At 36.7% G+C, this 12,802-nt stretch overlaps 3 protein-coding genes across 3 annotated transcripts; 1 reads left to right on the forward strand and 2 right to left on the reverse strand.

Annotated features, from left to right (window-relative positions):
* Nucleotides 1-373: 373 nt before the first annotated feature.
* On the reverse strand, nt 374-1,274 carry LOC117791330. Its single transcript, XM_034631050.1, has one exon. The coding sequence runs from the start codon at nt 1,187-1,189 to the stop codon at nt 590-592; it is 600 nt and encodes a 199-aa protein (XP_034486941.1). The 5' UTR covers nt 1,190-1,274; the 3' UTR covers nt 374-589.
* Nucleotides 1,275-3,252: 1,978 nt separating this feature from the next.
* On the forward strand, nt 3,253-4,730 carry LOC117791342. Its single transcript, XM_034631064.1, has 2 exons — nt 3,253-3,297; nt 3,812-4,730. Exons 1-2 carry the CDS (start codon nt 3,288-3,290, stop codon nt 4,471-4,473), a joined length of 672 nt encoding a protein of 223 aa, XP_034486955.1. The 5' UTR covers nt 3,253-3,287; the 3' UTR covers nt 4,474-4,730.
* Nucleotides 4,731-11,708: 6,978 nt separating this feature from the next.
* LOC117790156 lies at nt 11,709-12,188 on the reverse strand. Its single transcript, XM_034629468.1, has one exon. It carries the CDS (start codon nt 12,171-12,173, stop codon nt 11,862-11,864), a length of 312 nt encoding a protein of 103 aa, XP_034485359.1. The 5' UTR covers nt 12,174-12,188; the 3' UTR covers nt 11,709-11,861.
* Nucleotides 12,189-12,802: the final 614 nt, after the last annotated feature.

Consider the following 12,802-nt stretch of genomic DNA (forward strand, 5'->3'; position numbering starts at 1 on the left):
TACGAAATAGAATTTCTGAGGTTAAGTTAATTCAATTTAAAATAAATAAATAAAAACCAAAACTAGCTTTTTCATTAGAATCTTGGTATTTAAATCTCGTATGCTATAAAGCTTCCTATTTCTGAACAATAATTTGTTTCTCTTAAGTTAATAAATTCAGAAATAATTCGTGTCCACTAAAAATACAACAACGATAAAATCAGACCCAATTTTTAATTTAGAGTACAACGTTCTTGGTCACTGTAATATTTTGAAAAAATGTCTTTTATTGTGTTTGATTCAGTCTGTTTGTTTATCTGATGATATCAGTAAATGGTACATTATAAAAAGTTGTTATACATTTCGTACTTAATAGTAAAAATAATTTTCTGTATTGTTTTATCGTAAAACATCACTTTCACTTGTTATTGAACCATAAGCATCACATTTATGCTCGCTGCACATATACAAAAGAATATGTACATATTTATAGCATATAAAATTGTTGTTGAGTTGTTGTTGCTATTAGTTGAATTCGTTTATTAACAATATGCATGTGAAAGGCATATCATATGCATTTATATACATTTTTACTGTTGGTATTTTCAATTCAGAAGAATCCCTCGCACTGCATCTGACGTCGCCATTGTGGCCAATCTGCACATCCCGAGGTCTGGGCGGTCTGAACGAACCCTTTGCCTGGGGCACAACTGAGCAGCAGGGGTGTGGCATTAACACCCGGACACATGTAGAATTGATTGGGATCCATGGTGGCCCACGGCTGGTGCATTGTTTTTGCTTGTTGCTGTTGTTGTTGTTGTTGCTGCTGTTGCCCGTCACAGCCGGCAACGAGTTGAGCGGATGCCTGTTCCGCGGTGAGACGACAGGCTGGCCATTGGTCGTAAGGCAGACAGCCCAGATGGCCATGGCCATTGAAAAATCCCCTTCCCTGTGGACACTGCAGCTGCAGCGGCATTTGGTCCGCCACGTTGCATACGTAGAATATATTGGGATTCGGATCGCCCCACATGTTCGTGGCATGTTTGCATGTTCTGTTCGTGGCCGCAACGGATGCGTTCACATCCCTCAGACCCAGCATCAACATCATCATCATCATCATCATCATCATCATCAGCGGCATCATCAGCATTCGCAGCTCCAGTGAAATTCTCGTTTGTGCATTGCATTCATTTCTCATAAATAATTTCATCAGCAACTTTTATAGGCACACCACTAACACAAATTCCCTTTATATTCAAGTTATTGTTATTGGTATTGTTATTGTTATTGTTATTGTTGTATTTGTTATTATTATTTTACTTCATAAAAAATTAAGACCCTTTAACGCCACGTTTTTACTGTGCACCATATAAACATTGACTGATTGATACGACGCCATTGTCATTCATTTTTATACTCATTCCCATTGTTCTCGTCTTTTCATTCTTTTATTTTATCTTCTGTTTTATCATTCGCAATGGTATTCCCATTGTCAAAATCAAACTTATGACGTTGTCTACTTTTCTTGTTCTTTCTCTTCACAATTTTATTTCTGTCTGATTAGATATCTAACAAAGTTCACAGTTTGTGTTTTATAATGCTTAACATCTTACCATATTCGTTGGTTTTTCTCTATGATAAATGGGCTTTTCATATTAAACACAACAGCTGATTTTGCTTAGAAACAACAGCAAAGAAATACTTCCTAGTTTTTCAATTAAATAACTTAATACAGCAATGTAAATACAGTAATTTAAGAGATCAAAAAGAAAGTCTACAATAATCAAACCAAAGACAAAATATCTGGATACATAAGAAAATCCTAGATATATTATTTAAGGATAGGGTATTTTGGCAAATAAGCAATTTTTAACTTCAATACTTAAAAAAAATTCTAAATCAATTTTTGATCTTTATACAAAATTATGAAAGTATATTTTTTATTTATAAATTATATTTAGATTTTCAATATACAATAATGTAAATAAATAATCTAAAATAACAATAAATTTTTAATATTAATTCAGAAAACAAATAAATCAAAAACAGCGACAGAAAATTATTTCAAATGTATAATAAATATTTATAAAATCTTAAAGGAAGAAAGATGAAAAAGTCAATATCAATTTATAAAAAAAAAAAGTTTTTAATTTTATAGTCATTACATGCCGAACATGACTCACATTAACTAAAATTCGACTACTGGAAGAGGCATAAAATAAGACCCAAAAAGACGACAATGGCCTTATCAATGCGATAGCATAACATTAATTGGCTTTCAAATGAAGGTAAATTGGAAATTATTGCTGCAGGCAATCAGACAAAATTTAATTACAAAACTCGAAGATACATGACAGACCCAAGAAGTGCCAAACTCTCTCGCTTTCGCGCGCTCTCTCTCTCACTCTTTCTTGCTCTTTTCTATTTATCCTCTATCTTTTTTACAAGCTTTGTTTGCAGGCGCAGCTGCCGTCAAAAGTTCTAATTGATTTCGCTTACAGCGAGAGATTTCAGGCAGCGAATCGGGCAACAAACAGCCATTGAACCCATCGAGAACCCAGCTGACGACCTGGCCTGAAACTTGGAGTAGGCTATAACCTGGAAAAAGTTCCGACATCAGCCGACAGCATCCGGCTTCAGTTGCTGTGCTTTGTCGTTGTTGAGTCACGTTGTCAATTGAAGTTTCCTTTCTTCTCTGTATGCTGGCTAAAAGTGTGGGAAGCCGGGACTTAGCCATCTCTGGCTGTCGCTGGCACTTTTCGCAGTCTACTTATTTTACGCAAGACAAGTTTAAATAGGGAAACTTCGTGCAGCAAAAGTTGACAACATAATCGACATAAATTCCAATAGGCATGTGGCCAGAAAATTCTATTAAAACTTTGCCAACTGCACATGCGCAGCAGCTGATGAGTTCACTAGAGCTTCATCGCAAAGTACTCGTCTATTTCTTAGGAATTTGCCAGAGCACTTAAGCTGATAAGTGTCCAAAAAACAAACAGATACAAATATTAAACAAAATATATATATATACATATATAGATAATTAGGAAATTAAGTCAAAAATATTGACAAGCAGTTATCTATCTAGTTGTGCGTCCGATAAGCGCGTACACGGTGCGTATGAGCAATGTGAGGCATCATAACATTCTCAATAGCCCATTGACAATGATATCAAGTGAGGTCCAGATAAGTGACTTGATTAGCTTTTGAAAAGGTTATAAATGGTCAGACAATAGCCAAAAATCAATTTAGTCTATTTTCAAGTATTTTAAACTAAACAACGGAAGCAATAAACCGAAAAGTTGAACATGCAAAAAGGTAAAGTGATTGTTTAACAAAATCAAAACAGAAAATCTGAAATATAATGTTACTTTGATGGAGTATCCTGGAAGTAGGACAACGTTTTATTTTCATATTATATATAAATTAATATTAATTCTTAATCGATGTAAAATTATGAAAAAATTATTCGAATTCAATTTTTATCTTAAAAAAATTACACGTACATATATCCATTATTATCAATTTAACTATACACATATAAAACAGAGGTTATTTTAAAATTAAAAAAAAAAATTGAATGCACAAATCAAAAGATTATAAAAAATACCACTTAAAAGGTATATATTCTGATTATTTAATAAATATTTTATATAATTTTTTTTATTTCGATAAAAACAGTATAATTTTTAGTAATTAAATAAATATATATCTCAAAGAAATTCGTATTTTATAGCTTGAATTTTAAAAAGAAAATTATAATTGTCATTTTGAAAATAAGGTATTCGGTACAAAATGATTTAAAGTGTATTTTACTGAATCGCACTTACAGCTGTCTTGATATTCCTAAGCCTATTAGCGCTTGGCCATGCGGCTACACTCTATGCGGATGCGGATTCAACAACTTCTGAGCCGGTTAGAGATTCAACTACAGCTGCTCCAGTTGAAACAACTGTGGCGGATCAAACAACAGCTGATGCAGCTAAAACCACTGTTACTGCTGATCCAGTTCAAACAACTGTAACTCAACCTTCGGGTCAAACTACTGCTAATCCTGCTGAAACAACTGTAACTCAGACTCAAACTACACCTGTTACAACTAAGCCTGGAGAATGTTTATATCCCACCCGAGCCTGGGGTGTTCCAGATCTGCGTGAATTTGCGTTCTGTAAGGACGGCGTGGCTCAAGTCACCCAGTGCAATGAGGATGAATACTATGTGAGCAATGATCTGGTTTCCGGTTGTCTGCCTGCTGACAAAATGGATCCCCAATGCGTCAATCTCGACATCACGGTGGGTCCCTGCACGGGCAAGAATCTGTTGCAACCGCAGCCAAGTGAGACTCTGACTAATTTCTGGTTCTGCGAGAAAGAGGGAGCGGAGCCCGTGGAGTGCACCTGTGAACAAAACAAGGCGTTCCTTAAGCAGGGCGGTTACTTGGGTTGCTTCGAGTGGCCGGAGTGGCGCAAATTGCGCGGTTGCCAAACCTATTAAGGCGATAATAGCCATAAAACATAATCATGTCCAGCGTTTAAATAGATAACCCAAATGTCCAGCATTTTAATTACGTTTTTTATATATACCGGACTTTATCTTGATTAAATATTTTCCGTATGGAATATAAATTAATTTTCAATTGATTACAAAATAATTAACCGAGGCAATTGTTAATAAAATAGTTTGATAAGATTGAACCTATAGATATGCCACAACCTCACACATATCAATAAATCTTGATTTTCTTTCTTTTATTTTGTCATCCCAACAAACTGAAAAGTAAAAGCTTCAAATGAAAACTTTTTGCAAAGAAAACTAGTATTAGTTTGGTTGTGTGCGTGTGTGTGTGTGTGTGTGTGTGTGTGTCAATGTCCGTATCTGTATCCGTATCTGAGCTGGCAAAAAACAATTGTCACCGCACATTTTTCCCTCAGCAAAACAACACGACAAATGGCAAATTGCAGAGCACATGACGCAGCTTGACTCGGTCACCGAACATATGTATCAAATAAAATACTATACTTTTTAGTCTATATACTGTACGTGTGTGTTTCTCTGTCTCTGTCTCTGTCTCTCTAACTGCTGCATCAACTTGCAGCAAGTTTAAAATGAGTTTAAAGTTCACATTACTTTTTGTATCTTCTGGCAAAAAAATCTAAACTGTGCACAACTTCGTATACTTGATTGCCAAACGTCAAAGCAGCGACTGTTGAATTATAAATTTTTCTTTTCGATTATATTTGTAAGTATTGGAATCGCATCGATTTTAGAAATTGCGTATCTGATAAGAACATTTATTTTCAAGCTGGGGAAAAGATTCTTTTTAAATAAAACCCAACTGAAACATAACTTGTTGTTTTATAAAAACTAGCTTTAAAGCTGACAATTGCTCCAATTTTTTGTTAAATTTTATATGTCTACAAATCCTCTTAATCTTAGTAAAGCACATATAAGTCTTAGCTTGGATTACATTTATTTTCATAAAGCTCAAACTATCGAAACATAGAAGTCAATTTGATGCCAATAAAGTTCTTTGGATTGTATTTTAAAATACAGCACATTAAACTTCAACAAATGTGAAGCTTGAAAAAATTCACCGAATTTAAAAAACATTCTTAGTGATCTTTTCTTTTTCTCTTGATTAAATTTACTTAACTTAAAACTTAACTCAAGTGTATTAATTCTTGCTTTTCTTAGTTTCAACTTCATACTCAATTGAATGCTTAATTTTCATGTTGATAGTTTCATGGATAGTTACGCATTTAGTCAAGCTCTGCCAGACAAAAGAGCTTGGGCAATCCATAGCTAATGCGACTCTATTGCCTAGGTAATAAATGTCTGACAGCGATACAGTGTCAGACACACACATACACACACAAACAGACACACACACATACATTGACATGCATGGAGCTTGTGGAGTTGGAGTGTCAGTGACACGAAACTGCTGCAACAATGGCGCATGCGACACTGCCCCCAAATGAGTTAGTCAGGAAATTGCATTATTTGTCTTTTGGATGTTGCGGACAAAAACGCGATTGTCCCTTTTGCCCTGCCACTTGTACTCCTTTTTGCTATACAGTATACTAGGCGCCTAGTTGCTAGCTTCTAGTTTCTTGTTTCTCGTGCCTCGTTCCTTGCTCCTCGCTCCTCGTTCATCGTCCTGCAGCCACTTTAAAGCGACGTCGACTATCTCCGCTGCGACACTGTTCTGTCACACATGTGCATTTCTAAAACGCTCTCCAAGTCACAGCAATTTTTCTGCTCCATTTCCGCCCACTGGAGTGTTGTCCGGTGGTGCAGTTTCTACTGCTCCTCTTGCTCCTCTTGCTCCTTTTGCTGTTGTTGTTGTTGCTGTTGTTATAGCAACTGCTGTTGCTGCATTTTAATTGCTTGGCTTGGTCTGCCGCTCGGGCCATTAATCCTGCACAACTTGTGCACTGAAATTACGAAAAGGGATTTTTAAAGTCACAATTGTCGTATGTTATCAACACACACACACACACACAGACACAGACATAGACATAGACTTGGACAGCTGCATACACAGCCAATGTCCAGTGCAGAAAGACACACACAGTCCGTAGAGTTTGTGTCTCTTGCAGAGAGTAAGAACTTGGCCTGGCCTGTAGTTAAGGGCTTGGGCGCTGTCGCAATGGTGCTCAGATTTAATTGAGTTTGCAATTGTTCTGCGGCCTGGCCAACTGAAGCAGAGTTTTGCAAGTTATGCATTTGAATTGCCTGCAACGTGCTTGCAACTTGCAACTTGCAACTGGCTTAACTTTCAACTCAACGCTTGGTCAGAAGTTGCAACCGACTTCGTCGGCACAACTTCCGTTTCCGCAGGAACGTTGATGGACATTGGTCAAACGGTGTTGCCACTTTAATTACAGCACTTTATTCATATACGTGTGTGTGATAGCTGACAACTGGAATAAAGTTGCCGTAAACTATGCCTCCGACATGAGATAAGACCAATTTTAAATTTTTAATAAGCTTACTTTTGATTTAAGTATAAGTCACATTATCCGACGCACTTACATTTAAAATAATATTTAGATTTTAACAAATATTTTTAAGATCAAGCTCATTTTCTTATAAATTAAGTGTCTTGATCTGGACATTGTGAAATTATATCTGCATATATATGATAAATGATTGCGCTTATGATAGCTGCTCACATAAATAAAGTCTCTGTAAATTATGCGTTAAACTTTTGAAAGATCCAAACGACATTTACGCATTGCGCACAAAAGTATGCAACAGTATTTTTTCAATTCTCTTTTTGTGCCCTAAGCTATTGGCAAGGCATTTCCTGTCGAGTAGCCATAATTGGCATTTCTCGCCTGGAAATGCCAACGTGCCCGCTGAAGTCACTACACAAGTCAACTTGAGCGGCACCAGCCACAAAAACCACTTCCCCTGTTCCTCCCACAACACCAAATGGAGGAGGCAACAACTCAACCATTGAGTTGTTGCGATGATTTTTCAGCGTTCGCATTTTTGCCGAGCACAATAGAGAAGAGGAATGGAAAGATGAAGGCCCTGCTGTTAAGTTGGCTTAAACTTTTCCACTTGAATGGCAACGGAAGGTTTTATGCGCCTCCAGAAGCGACGTCTCTGCATTGTGTTTCATCGGCGCATAAAAGTATGCACCATGAAATTTCTGCACTGCAACAAATAAATATTTGACCTCCCCGGTTGTTCCCCTGTTCGTCGTATTTTATGGCGCCGTTGAATTTATATTTGCACTTAACAAGCGGCAACAACAACAAGAACTTTGCACTTTGTGCACAAAGTTTGTTTGGCTTATATTTTTTTTTTTTTTTGGTTACAAATCAAATCCGAAATCGCATTAAAATTGCATGCAGTAACAAAAGGAAGACGAAAAAAAAAACAGAAATACAAAATACAAATTGTGTGCGCAAGCAGCCACAAAATCGCGTTGCCAGTTGGTCTTACCCAGTTGTCGTTGCTCCAACACGATATGTTGCCAAGGTGTTGCTGATATCGGCATAGGGTTCCACGGATTTCCCCGAGTTTCCCCGGAATTCCCTGACTTTGCCATCGCCTGCCTTCTAACTGCTGTTTGTCAGGCATTTTGCTCTATCGTTTTTGCCATTCCAATTGAATTTTCGTGAGACGAAATCACTTCAACGCCTTCGATTTCAATTTCCGCCCCATTTCCAATTTGAATTCTGTTATTGCCTTTGCATTGTTTGTTGTTTGTCCTTTACTTTATTGCTATTTTGGCTGCTTTTTGCCATTTGTATTGCAGTTGCAGGTCGTCGCTATCTTGTTGTGATCATTTATTTAGCTGCTGCACGTAGAATGGCCTACTTTGCAACCATATCAGATATTATTTATTCAAGAAATTTTAGCGAGCTACTTAATAGAATTTCACTTAAATTAAAGCACACTTTTGAAACATTAAGTTTGAAATTCTTCGTTAGTTTCAGACCCAAAAATTATTGGGAATCTTTATAGGCTCTTTAACTTTAGTCTTGTCTCTAATCTTGTCTTTTATTAATTCGTTAGCTATAATACTTTCCCTGTATTATGCGGCTCCAAAAAGATGTGATTTTGACATCGCTTTAAACACATATTCATTTAAATAATAATTGGAGATTTTTAAGACATTCCTGAAGTCAAACCTAAGCTCGTATTTTAAATTTACTGGAGTTACATTAATATTTCTTCAATTTTCAACAAAATGAATTTCTTTTCAGTTAATGCAAATTCTATTCGCCTTTTTTATATTTCTTTTCTTTTATTTTCAACAGTTTGACAGCAAGTTTCTCGTTTAGCTTTTAATCCTTACTGCCTGTCAGATTAAGCAACTTTTGTTATTTTTAGGTCATCTTCATTGTTGTTATCTTGGTCCCCTCCATTTTTTTTCCTCTCTCTCTCTCTCTCTCTCTATCTCTCTTTCATTGTGTTTCATGTTATATTTTTTTCTTCACAATTGGACACGCACTTGGCATATCTATTGTGCCAAGTGCTCATTTTGCATACCTCAGGGCTGGCAACATTTAATGGCCAGCTGCAAGATTTGCTTGCCCCACAGCTTGCGACTGGAGAGTTGGACAAAGGAGTAGTGGCAACTTAAATAACTTGCGGGGCTTCTCTGTTCCAAATCGTGTAGTTTGCTGTCAGTAGAGAAATCTCATGTCTGGCTTCCAGAAGTTGTTGCTAAGCATGTTTTCAATGTTGTTGCAGCAATTGTTGTTGTTGTTGCTGTTGTCGTGGTGATGGGGCATCAATAACGCATTTGTATAACACATCGCAGTGAATAGAAGACACGTGTCTAAGTATCTAGTCTGCTGTCGTTTGTATCTGTGAGTTGAGCCTAAGCTCCATTGCATGTCATTGTAATGGTATCATGGTGTAACAGATTTCTGTGTACCTTGATTTACATATATTTATTTACTTATGTGTGAGGTGAAAGAAGGTGTGGCAACCACAGAGCAGAGTATACAATAAACCGCTGCTCAATCGCAGTGGTGCACTGGTGTCCCGTCGTAAAGGTAAAGTACAGCACATGGAAATGATAGCAAAATACACTCAAGCATGCACTTAGTCTTCGTTCTCTCCTCTCACTTCCCATCGATGTCGATGTCGATGTCGACATTGATGTCGATGCATGTGTGTGAATAAGCACGTGTGTGTTAAATATACACACACACACACATGGGGGTGTGTGCTGTGTGTTCTGTGTGCTACCAACTGCGATCTATGCAAATTTGTTTGCCGGCTTCCGTTTTGGCACATGCGATAACAAAACAACAACAACAACCAAGTCAACTTCAACGGCAACTGCTTACGACTTTTTGTTAGCAATTTTTTTTTTGTTTTTCCTTTTATTTTCCCCACTAAACAAATAAAGTTATTTGCATGCGCAACTAAATCGATTTGTGTGTATCAAATTGTGGCGCTCCACAAAAAAAAAAAATGAAACATTGACTGTATGAGAGCACAGCTGTTACAGCAAATCAACACGAGAAGCAAGACGACTTTCTTGGTCTCCCCAATGAGCTGCCTTCAGTAAGGAAATTTTAGAAAAGTTCCTCAGCATTATGATATTCAAAAAATGCATAAAAACTTTAGCTTTCACTTTACTTGCAGGCAACAAGATGATAAACTCCAATTCAGCATTCTGATACACTTATTCACACTTTAAACTTGAGCTGCAAAGCTTTAAATTATTTTTAAAATATGAGCCTAGCTTTTAGTTAATTAGACAATTTCGAAAGGGAACGTAATGATTATAAATTTAAATATACAAATCAAACAGCAATGATTATTTTATGATTTACTAATATTTTCATTATTGATTATTTTTGAGTTACTCTTCAGATTATTGTTATCATTCTATTTGAGTAAAAAAAATTTTAAATGCCCATACATACAAAAGCATTTCGAAAGTAAAGAGCTAATTTTTTTTGTTAATCATAAAGTATATAATAGCCAAGCCTAAACACACATAAATGAACTACCGTCTATCCATGAAGCTTATGTGGTTAAACAAAGGGTTAACTCACAGAAGATTTAATAGTGTTTGTCGTCTAACAATCGCAATCACCCGCAAAAATCCAATAATTAAAGCCAGGCACAAGAATTGCCGACAATTTAATTAAAAGCAATTTTGGCCAAATGTTATTTATAGACTTGGTTGAGGGGTTGAGGGCGTGGCTTTCAAAGCAGCAGTCAAATGGGAAATAAGCCGCTTTTGGGTAACACATGAATGAAAACAGAAATGCAGAACGTTGGGTGCTGGCCAAAAAAGGATTTGCATTTATTTGCTGTGATATGCAGCATACGCGGAACAATTACGCAGAGTGCGTGGTCAGATGCACTGGACCGTAGGCGAAGTGGGCGTGACGCCACCAGAAATTGCTGTGGTTCACGTAAATCCTACCCTCTCCGTATCTTTCCCTCAACCCGCCTTTGCAGAGCATGCTCGGGTCTATTGTTTGCGTAATTCGGTAAATTGACGATAGAAGGGACCTTCATGGTCCTGACTATGCTACGGCAGAGAGAGGGCCTTAACCCCTCATTGCCCATTTTAATAATTTTTAATTAGCAGGCTACGGGTTGACATTGTTGTGACCACTCTGCAAAATTGCTTTTTAATGATGTTTATTTAGCATGCTACTTTAGGGGGTTTACTCTAATGAATTCACTGGCAATCCTTAGTTTCATTTGTGAAATTGTTTTAATAAATTTTAGAACATAGTACATATTTTAAGGATATTGTAGCCAGAAGTTTTTTTTTAAATATAATTCTATTTATTTATTTTTTTTTTAATAAATTTAAACTATTTGTTTGATTCACTTGAATAATATAATTATAAGACATCATTTATATGCTTAAAATATTGTGTTCATCTTTACATAAAAGATTTTTCAATAGTATTTATTTTTTATACTATTTTATCTAAGTGGAAAAAGTTTTGTAATATTGCCTTCAGCGTAATGCTTTTAACACCGATGAATAACTATATTTTTAAAATTTTTAAAACTGTAATAATAAAAAAGGTTAAAACGATCAATTTATTTATTAAACCGTTTAATATATAAAATAATCCGTATTTAATATAAAGTGTAAGATACTTTTTCGCTCACAGAATTTACTTTTTATATATATTTCGCATTTTTTTTAAACAAGTCTTAAATTACTTTATCATCTATTAGGCAGGAAAAAATTGTATAAAACCATGTTATGAAACATGTTTAAAATGCTCAATCAATTTATTTATTTATTTGGTTCAACAAGTCGCATACGTAATAAATTAAGTATACATCAAGGACACTTTCTATATGTCTATATGTTCACAGAAGTTTTTTAACATTTTCTCATAGCCAATTTCGAAACATGTTTGCGTTTAGATTCCTCCATAGCTAGGCTGACTTGGTGGCATCACAGTGGGTGACCAGTAGTATTCTGCCCAAGGCACACAAGTTCTGGCATCGTTCAGGAAAGCAGTCTCGATTGGGCAGTAGGCCATCCTAGCTGGAACTCCAAGAGTCTCGCACACCCAATACGCCTTCTTGTTGTGGAAATGAGGATATTTGCCCACAGTGATCTCGTCCTCCGTTCGGCAGCCCGGCTGTCCATTATATCTGCCATAGACTTCTTGGGCAGTGCAGCAGCTAATGAAAGCCAGGCACAAAGCGAGTAGATACAGATAATTCATGATGATGTTTTAGACTGACCTATGCCATTGCCGACACTTCTTATATAGCGCAAAAACCTGCACTTAATCTTATCAAAACAACGGAACTGCGAATAAGTGTGGCACGATGTTGTAAACAGATAAGGCTCTTAGGGATTCTGCTGGAAGAGAGATAAGAGAAGTTGGAGAAAAGGGAAGCCTACAAGCCCTGTTGCTATTTGGCAGGCACTTTATGGTGTTGTTTGTTTGCCCATCATTTGAAGCTAGTTGGCTGAGGGAGGACTGGGAGGGGTATTGGACTGCTTGCATATTCATGACATCAACGCCAGCTGTAAATTATTTTCAGAGATAGCCCTGGCAAGCCACAACAAGCGGAACAACAGCTAATTAATTCAAAACACTGCCTTAAAGGCACATTTTTGGTACCGAGCCAACGAAATTTTCACCTGGCAAATGAGGCAATGGTTGGCCAGTCTTGTTGTTGTTGTTGTTGTTGTTGTTGTTGTTGTTGTTGTACTTGTCCTGTACTTGCTTTTGGGCCGCCTTAAGGCATATTAGGTCCTGCACACTTGAGTAATTGCCCTTGCCATTGCAATGCGGCTGCAGTTGAGCCTCAGCCTCATGGCTGGATAATAGGCAGAGCTGGAGGT

The sequence above is a fragment of the Drosophila innubila genome, assembly GCF_004354385.1.
Source record: "Drosophila innubila isolate TH190305 chromosome 3R unlocalized genomic scaffold, UK_Dinn_1.0 2_E_3R, whole genome shotgun sequence".
Lineage (NCBI taxonomy): Eukaryota > Metazoa > Arthropoda > Insecta > Diptera > Drosophilidae > Drosophila > Drosophila innubila.

What these genes read in the sequence shown, in the direction of transcription:
- LOC117791330 (XM_034631050.1), bottom strand. Translation starts at nt 1,189, where the DNA reads ATGAAATTATTTATGAGAAATGAATGCAATGCACAAACGAGAATTTCA.
- LOC117790156 (XM_034629468.1), bottom strand. Translation starts at nt 12,173, where the DNA reads ATGAATTATCTGTATCTACTCGCTTTGTGCCTGGCTTTCATTAGCTGC.